At 38.6% G+C, this 10,016-nt stretch overlaps 1 protein-coding gene across 1 annotated transcript; it reads right to left on the reverse strand.

The window, feature by feature from the left end:
• Nucleotides 1-4,382: 4,382 nt before the first annotated feature.
• LOC124371162 lies at nucleotides 4,383-6,451 on the reverse strand. The gene is made up of 3 exons (XM_046829474.1): nucleotides 6,277-6,451; nucleotides 4,941-5,228; nucleotides 4,383-4,888 (listed from the first exon to the last, which is right to left on the reverse strand). Exons 1-3 carry the CDS (start codon nucleotides 6,449-6,451, stop codon nucleotides 4,383-4,385), a joined length of 969 nt encoding a protein of 322 aa, XP_046685430.1.
• Between the last annotated feature and the right edge of the window lie 3,565 nt (nucleotides 6,452-10,016).

Below are 10,016 nucleotides of genomic sequence, written 5' to 3' on the forward strand. Positions count from 1 at the left end.
TTATCTCGTTAGGAGAAGGGTCTGAATTGGGTTGAGTTGGTATTGATCCAATTTCAATTTCGTCTCCAAATCTGTTGAAAATAAAACCACGGTTTCCATGCATTTTTATTGTTTCTTATACTACGAAGAATATGTTCCCAGTCCTCACCAGCTGAATCTCGTCGTAGAACCTCCAGGCACAGATGTCCACAGATAGGAGGATCGTCAAACCCCTGAATACGCTCTGAGTTATAAACCAACCCTTTTGGCCCCAAATACCTGACTACTTCTATTGGAGGATTGACATCGCCATATGAATCAAAATAGAATTTCTTTTCACCACGTTTCACATAACACGTCCAGTGAGTACCACCAGATGAAAGGTCACCAAGATTTACAATACCACGTTCGATATTTGTAGGTTTGTCTGGAAGTAGCTGTCGCATGAAAACACCTCTAAACTCATTAATGTTTAATATACCTGCTAATTTTTCTATTTCACCAAGAGACAGCGGGAAGATCTCTTTTTTTTATTCACAGACAACAATGCATCAAGCTTCCGACCAATACGACGTTTCAACCCTCTACCCGTAGGGTCTTTTTCAATAATGGTGTCCAACTCCTCATCGACTAAACTCTTTAACCAAGGTATAAATTTTTCTCTCAGTAAAGGAGCCAACTTTCTTCTTATTAATGGAGAGATGAAGCGTTTACCTCCAGGAACTGACGAATCCACCATTTCCATAATTTCCTTCAAAAACCCTCCTTGTTTATTAGATACGAGTTGGTTGTAACTTAGAAGCAATTGTAAACCTTTTTTGTTCTTAACAGCTCTAGAAACGGCTTTGTGTTGCTCTCCAGAAAGAAGTATACGATCACTTCCGTGAGACAGCTGTTCATTAGATAATCTGATTACTGTAGGTTTCCGTCTTTTGTACGCTGTACGAAGCTTACGTTTTTGAGCTTCGGATAGCCGAACTGTATAATTATGCTGACTTTCCATTCTATACGCTTTCTTATATACAAAACACTGACATGAAAACAATAATTGCCGCCTACTAATGAAAAAAAAACATTTTTATTTTACTTTTTTTGTTTTTTGTTGTTTTTTTATTTGTTTTTACAGGAATTTGATTATGTTTCGAGTAATGTCATATGAGAAATGTGCCTCAGATACAACAACAACATATGCTGTGGTTGCCGCTACTCCCCTGTGGAGATGCAATAGCTTTTACAAAATCTAATTCAATCTGAATGTCACTTCGAGATCTGTCTGTTGTTGGTTGATGTAGATGTGTGTCAATTACAACCAAAGGTGAGTTATCAATAAATTCTTTCAGGTTTACTAACACGTTATTGTCTCCGAAGTTTATTTTTCGGAACCCTAGGTACTGATCGTACATGATCCTGTATATACCATTAGTAATATCAAAATTCTGCAATTCCTGAGGGTACCTTTCTCCATTAATTTTCACAGACACATTTTTGATGTTGCAGCTGTCAAATCTACTGGGATCTTTTGCCTGGGTGTTTGTTCTGTTTGTCTGAAGTGCGATTATAACAAATCTAGGATTGTACACATTTCTGTAAACACTTGTAATATCGAAGCTGAATGATGAACCGAACACCCCTCTTTTGTCGATGCATTGCCATTGAAAGAAGTTGTAGACTAAAGCATCCTTGTCACTCAGATGTTTCAAACCATCAATTAACTGAATTTTGGAAGTGCTGGTATAATCGACTATGGGGACTCGTAACACAAACGACTCTATCACAATTTTCCCATCGCCAGGATCCGTTGCTGTGGACCCTGCCCCTTTCCAGTGAAACAACGCATCATTATCTTCATTCCTAGTAAATGTGATTTCAAAACCTCCCTTGTACATCGGGTAACGTAGGTGGTCAAAGAACCCTAATCCTAAATGCCCAAGTGTGCCGAGTGCTTCAAACTTCCCACCTCCTGTAAACGATGATGAGAAACCACTACTTGAGAGTGTTTGTTTTTCAGTGTTACTGTAACTAACAATCCCCTTTATAGTGCTGGTTATGCCGGGGAGTTCTACTGTGTCGATCAATGTATTGTGTTTCCTCAGCTCTATTCTTGAAAACAAGAAGGCCGCGAAGTTGTCTACCAGTTTGACGGTAGAGTTAGTTTGATAATCAGATCCATCAGATTTTTGCACATACTTTCCTTGAATGTGGTACATTATGCGTGAATCATAAAATGCGTCTCCATGATCCAGTTTGAATGTTGTATTGTTGTTGGGTGCATTGAAGTTGAGCTCTGAAACTGGCATTGCAGTTCTATACTCACTTCTTGCTATACCGCTCGAAAATTCAATATACAGTTTCTCCATCACTGGTTTTACCACTGATCACTGTTCTATTATATCCTCTCTTATATATAGGGTAAAAAATATTTGCTTTCATTGCTTTATATATCTGATGGGTAGATACATCCTGAAGTTCCTAACCCCATACCGAGTTTACGTTTCAACCACATTCCTCCTGTTGTTGCTAGACCGACCATACGCTCATTCAAGTCAGCATCATCTGAGGTAACCCTCTCCCAAGCTTTCTTTTGTAATATTTTGTCCGCCTCCCACCTGTCTTCTGTGTTTTTATGATCCCTATACCATATATCATGCTTCTTACAAGCTTCATCGAGGGGATTAATTCCCTTATCTCCCCTAACAAGTCTCTTGTCAAGCTGGGTGCCGGGCCCACAGTAGTTGTACGTATCAAGATTCCAGTTCTTGGGCGCATGTAACTCGAATGGTAACTTGTTAATGATGTCGTTCAAAAGCCCTTTACCTTCTATAACATGTTCAGGCAAAACAGACAAACATCTGACTAGGTACTTCAACCCTTTAGGTGTAGCAATTAGGTCTTCCATTTCATCGTGAAGGAAATCAACTACAGACAGTTTTTCATTATGAAAGTTGTTGTTTCCAGCTTCTTCCTGAGCTTGAATGTAGTGTAACCTGTCAATGAGGTCTTTGAAGTTCTTTATGTACTTATATTCGACCGGAATTTCATTGTAAACCTTTAACCCTGAACCAATTGTTGCCACTTTTCCATTCACCAACTCATCCCAAATAGGTTTTATCATATGTTTCCACTTTAGTCCTTGACTTGATTTGGGACGATTACTTTTGGGATTGTTTCTTTGGAAAAGCGAGTTTGTCCTCACCAATATGTCCTTGTAAGAGTTCCAGTCTTCATCGGTGTACAGATCCTTCTCTACTATATTGTTTTTCGTCAACAATCTCCAAAGACCCTCAGTCCCTTTGTATTTCTTTTGAGAGCTGACTAATATAATGTCATCATAATCAAATGTAATCGGTTCGGAACCGATCATCGGCTGCTCTAGATTTTCATCGTACCAAATACCAAACTGTTTGTCGTTGGATTTTGGAAGGTATCGGGCTCCTAGAGAACCAAGTGTTACTACTTTAGAATCCATCAACTGTTTCATCGATTGCTCTTGAGGTTGTACTTCTGGCTCATCATCGTAATCTACATCCTCAAACGTTCGACGATCTGATGCTTGAGGTTGAAATCTTACCAACTGTTTCATACGGTTTTGACTACGTATATTTTGTGTTTCCAATTCTCTATGTTGTTGTTCCCTAATGGCTCTGGTGATTGGTTCGTACTTTTTCTCATTTTCACGAACATCTTCTAACTCTTTAAAATGAGTCTGAGCAAACTCACTTTGTAATTTCCGGTTTAACTCATCCAACTTTCGAGCTTTAGAAACAGTGAGCGGTCGATCATGTGTTATTGATATGTTACGATTGGTAGACGTCTCATTAGCATTTGATGATATAGTATTTTTGTTTGAGAAGTTTTTTAATTCATCCTGTTCAGCACGTTTGAACTTTGCAGCCAAGACAGTCTGAATTTTTTCAAGTCGCCTTGCTTCTTTTGCATCTAGTTTATTCGCCATGTTGTATACTTATAGTAATAGATACAGCGTTATTCTTCAAATCTTTCAAGTCACGTTTACACTAGAACGTCAAATTACGTTTATACTTAAACGTCAAATTACGTTTATGAACGTTAAATTACGTTTATACTTAAACGTCAAATTACGTTTATGAACGTTAAATAACGTTTATGAACGTTAAATTACGTTTATACTTAAACGTCAAATAACGTTTATGAACGTTTAAATTACGTTTATACTTATAGGGAATGATATATTATTAAATAATTCCCTAATTAAGAAATTAAAGATATATAATTAGTCAAAATAATAGTATTGTATTTACAGAGAGAGGATGATAACTCTTTTTTAATAATGACCAAGACAAAACAGATGGTCTATATCTTTTACAATATTAAAAATAAATTATATTTTTTAAATCAGCTGACCCAGCTGACACTACATGAGCCCCCTAGGGAGACTGGAAGTCAGGGATCAAGCCGTAAACGCACCATTGCGACCAAATCTGGTAGCATACTCTGGTGTTGCGTTGTCCCGGGTCTGCAGCAGGTGTACCGATGCTGGGTACCGGTGTGTGGGCGCTTCTTGGTTGAGGCTGTGGGGAAGGGTCAGGTAGGATGTAAGCAGGCTTCACTCTGTCAATGCTTACTTTAGAGCTTCTATCTGCGATCTGGATGGTCATAGTTTTGTCGTCACGGCTGAGCACTTTGTGAGGTCCGCTGTAGGGAGGTTGCAGGGCTCGACGCACAGTATCGTCACGTAAGAAAACATGAGTGCATGTTGATAATTCCTGGAAGACAAATGTCTGAGGTTTGCTGTGAGCTGAGCCAGAGACAGGTTGAAGGCGAGATGTTTGACGTTGCAGCCTGACAACAAGGTCAGAGATGTCTTCACTGCGTCCCAACCCCGGAGGGCTGGCAAGGAGTGATCCAGGTAGACGTAAGGGTTCTCCGTATACTAGTTCAGCAGAGGACGTTGTTAAATCTTCTCTGTATACGTTTTCGGATACCAAGCAGGACTAGAGGGAGGGCTTGGAGCCAGCTTGATTCCGGGTGACAGATGATGGCCGCTTTTGGTGATTTTAAGGCGATCAGGTGCAAGACGGCGAGGCGAGGTCGGCAAGAGATTGGAGGGCCAGGCGTCGTCTTGATGAAGTGTAATGTATTGTGCTTCACCTCACGAGGTGTTCCAGCCGGACGAGTGAGGGTAGGAAACTCAGCAAGCACAGCGTGGAATAGAGAAGACTCGGTGAGGGTCTTCACACTAGGAACAGAGGCATCAGAAGTTTGACATCTTACTGTTAAATTAGTTGTTGAGTCAATCAAGCGTTTGATTGCGACAGTCAGGAAGAAGTCCGTAGTGAGCAAGAAAATCAGAATCCAATGATGGGCATGGTGACATCAAGCGATGATGAATTTCCATGGAAAGATGCGTCGCAAACCTAGATTTTAGACCAAAATTTCTAAAAACCGTAGGTGTGAATTTGTGATGAGTTCGCTGCAACCAAGTCCGTAGTCCACGCGTTGTGGTCTGTTTTGTAGTAGGTGACGTGGGTAGCAGCAGAGATTCAGAACCAGTGTCTATGAGAAATTTAGTACCAGTAACCCGGTCACTGATGAGAAGGCGTCGTCCTCCAGTTGAGCAGCCAGTAGACGCCATTATTGACTGCTGTTGAGAAAATTTACAGGGCTTGATACATTTATTAGCTTTTTTTACCATATTTAAAAAATGATACCAACATATACTCGGAGGGGCTAGATAATGATTTAGAACCATCCTGGGCCGTGTAAGTCTGAGCGAGACCCAGGATGATGAGCTGAGAGTGCTGTCTCGATCTGAGAAATCCTATCCGTCAATTCCTTTATGACCAAGGTGAGTTCTGAGTCAATATTTACAGTTTTACGGTTGAGAGAACACACTGTAGATGGCAAAGTAAATACACTTACATTCGGAGTTGCGGTGCTTTGAACTGTACTCAAAGGGATTGATGGGCTTACTTCAAATATCTTGTCAGCAACATGACTAGTTGCTCTAGTGACTGTTCTTGAGGTTGTGCCTGCAGTATTGCTTGGACTTGGCATGGTAGGCGAGTGATCCATAGTTGACGAATAAGATCCTCATGTACTGGAGTGTTACCGGAAAGCGATAGTAGATGACGAAGGAATTGGGATGGTTTACGAGATCCCATTTCTTCCTCCGTCAGAATTTGTTTTTAGTCGTTGATTGGTACTGAGAGAGAGCCTTTGGATAAGTTCGGTTTGGAGACGCGTGTAAGGGTTGGCTACAGGAGGAGCTTTAATTATATCCCTTACCTCATGAGCGTAGCGACCTTCTAGCTGACTTACAGCGTATGCAAAATCTTGTATTCTCCTGTGTAACATGGGCGATGGTAAACTGAGCTTCGACTTGTGCAAAACCATAGTTCCACATCTTCTTCGGCCAAAAGGGTGGAAGTTTGACACTTACCCAATTGACGACACGTTGGGGAGAGTCCTGCAGTTTGTATATCAGGTTCCGCATGTTCATTGTCCTGGTTATCAGGATGGTGAATCTCTTCAGCATTGTTTTCTTGCTGACCTTGAAGATGACGTTGCAGATCTTCAACTTGAGTCCGCAAAATGTCGTTTTGGCCTTTGCAAATCTTTCCATTGAATGTGAATAAAAGCGGGTCTTGAATAATATGTCCTTTCCTTTTCGGGGTCACCAATATAGGGAATGAAATATTATTAAATAATTCCCTAATTAAGAAATTAAAGATATATAATTAGTCAAAATAATAGTATTGTATTTACAGAGAGAGGATGATAACTCTTTTTAATAATGACCAAGACAAAACAGATGGTCTATATCTTTTACAATATTAAAAATAAATTATATTTTTAAATCAGCTGACCAGCTGACACTACATACTTAAACGTCAAATAACGTTTATGAACGTTTAAATTACGTTTATACTTAAACGTCAAATTACGTTTATGAACGTTAAATAACGTTTATACTTAAACGTTAAATTACGTTTATGAACGTCAAATTACGTTTATGAACGTTAAATTACGTTTATACTTAAACGTCAAATTACGTTTATGAACGTTAAATTACGTTTATACTTAAACGTCAAATTACGTTTATGAACGTTAAATAACGTTTATGAACGTTAAATAACGTTTATGAACGTTAAATTACGTTTATACTTAAACGTTAAATTACGTTTATACTTAAACGTCAAATTACGTTTATGAACGTTAAATTACGTTTATACTTAAACGTCAAATTACGTTTATACTTGAACGTCAAATTACGTTTATACTTAAACATCAAATTACGTTTATACTGGTACGTTGTACAGCGAAGTATTATTCAACACTTAGTTTCCTTTTTAAATTGCACATGTATTTCCATTTTTGTGGTTTAGCTGTTGTATTAATAGATATGAACCCATGAGGTGTTTTCCAGCACTCAAAACAGAGAGCCTCAAATTGGTTGAAAGTCATGTCAGAACCTACAAAGTCCTGGAACACTCTCTTTGTATAGTACTTGTTCATTGTAAACAGACACAACAGATTAACATTGTTTCGTATGACCTGCATATCAACTCGACCATAGCTCTGACTCAGGTAGACACAAGAAATCCCTTTATGACGTCCTCTAATGTAATAGTCTTTGATTTTAGTTTGCTCTTCTAGGAGGCAGTCATCAAACACCACAAGTGAGTTTGGTTTGCAGTCATCGATAGAAATGAGATCTTCACAGGACGAATAGAAAAACGCTATTTGTCTTCTAAGGTTTTTTTCTAATCTACTGTATTGTTCACGCAGATCTACATATGCAGGTTGTTCTATTGAACGACTGAACACGTATAGATTCTTGAACGGAACTCCATCTTTGTTGTAAATGAAATTCAATAACAAGTTCGTTTTTACCACTCCCAGACGGTCCTACAATAAGACATCGTAACGGTCTAGGTAAAAATTGGTCTTCGAATTTATCTTTGCAATACACTTGAATTTCCATAGTATGTTCTCTTACATACATTTACAATTTAACAGTTTTCGCATATTCTATAATGACCCCATGCTAGGGTTCGGATATTGTCTTCGAGTACGAAACGCTTGTCGTCCTTTGATGAAAGTACCACTTTATGGTGTTCTACGCTGTAGAGATTGTGTGCTTGACTCCGAATTGTATTCATCGTTTTGTAGTGCTCGATGTTACTAAACAAACAGTCTTTATAGTTGCTAAAGGTAATTTCATTTTCAACTACAGCTTTTTTCACGCCCTTAGACCTCTTTATGAAATGGTTGTCTTCTATATTGCTCGCATACATCTTGGATCGTAGTCCTACAAACTCTCGCATGATTCGACCATTAAGTTCATCTTTCATTTTACCCAGAACTTTTTTGTTTACGTGGGGAAGCCCATATTGGTTGGGGTTGGGGTAGTCACTTGTATCAAATAATCCAATTAAATGTTTCATGTCTTCGTAGAAGTTTTTAGTTTTGATGTCATATATCAGGGAATCGGTATCGGTGTACACCATTTTTATATTAGACCCATACTTCTCTTTCATTACATTGTAGTGGAAATCATACATCAGTGTCTTTGATATGTCTAGAATACTCATACCTACGTAAATAGGTTTATTTAACAAAAGTTTTTTCTTACTAAAATGTACAGCAACTAGGTTTTCTGTGAAGATGGTTCGACTCTTAAAGTTCGGTTTGCTAACCCATCTTTCCACTAATTTGGACTTAGTACCCAAACGAATGTCCACACGATTTCTCATATTTTCCATAGTTTTTCCAAAAACTGAGTTGTTCATAAGTTTGAAAAAGTCTTTCTCAAAATCATTTTTCGCCTTTGTACGCTCCATGGTATTCAGATTAATGTACGGCTGCAACCAATTGCTTTGACTGAAAACTAAGAACTCTATGAACATGTTTTAGTTTCATACCCAGACTCAAATAAAGCTTTAAATTTTTGTAGTGTACGACATACTTTTCTTTGCTGTAGAGAGTTGTCAGAAGCTTTGCCATTTTCGATCCTGGTGGGACTCTACGTTCTGGAGCGAGAGGTAGATCAGAGTGTACGTCGTGTAGTTCTTCAGGATATTCCAAATCAACTTCTAATATGTAGCCTGTGGGTGAATCGTCACTAACTTTCATTACATCGATGTCTGTACTGCTCCACTGAAAGTTTGCATATGGTAGTTTTACAGACATTGCCCACCCATACAGGTTGTTTGCATCCAAGTACATGAGGTAATTGTTTGGTTTCGATTTGTCGTAGTCTTTCATGTAGGGATTGTTTGCCTTCGCATATCGATGAGAACACTGTGAAATACCACCACGAATACCCTTTTCAACCATGAGTACCATATCGATGTCAGTCAATAGAGACAGTTCGACTTTTGTAATTTTCAGCATTGCGTTCCAAGCCAACCCAGGTGCTGTGAAATACCATGCAGGATCTAATTTGTATGTATTGAGACATACATCCCTGAAGTTTTCCATAACATCTGCAAGCAGTAAGACATCGGTTTCGTTATATAGCATTGTATATTCTTTCATGTTCTGAATGTTAAAGGCGGTCCATACATCGCACGCATGTTTGTAATCTTCATTTGTTATGTGTTGTTTATTCAGTCTATTGTAAAATTCTTCTTGACTAGGTAGTGATGTTTCACTATATTTTTCTATACTGTCCATGTAGTCGTAAGGGTACACTCCTTTTCGTAGCAATAAATTGAGGTCCTTACCATTGTAATATGTTGAGATGTGTTTGAATTGAGATCTAGTCAGATTCTTTGCCAACCTATCGAGACTTTGTGACATGAACTTGAATGAATCGATGAATCGTAGTTCAATTCCACCTTCCACACTGACCGTAAAGGAAATGTACCGCTCCTCGTTGTTGGGTATCAATGATATGCGATTTTGGAACTTACCAAACTCTTTAATGAATAGGTGAGTGTCGTAACCTGCTAAATTATGAATGAAAACAGGAATGAACCTAGGTTTTTTGAAATTGATGTTACACTTGTTGTGAGCTGCTCCTCTAAACAAACCCGTCAAATGGTTATGGTCTC

Source organism: Homalodisca vitripennis, unplaced genomic scaffold (assembly GCF_021130785.1).
Source record: "Homalodisca vitripennis isolate AUS2020 unplaced genomic scaffold, UT_GWSS_2.1 ScUCBcl_986;HRSCAF=4019, whole genome shotgun sequence".
Classification (NCBI taxonomy): domain Eukaryota; kingdom Metazoa; phylum Arthropoda; class Insecta; order Hemiptera; family Cicadellidae; genus Homalodisca; species Homalodisca vitripennis.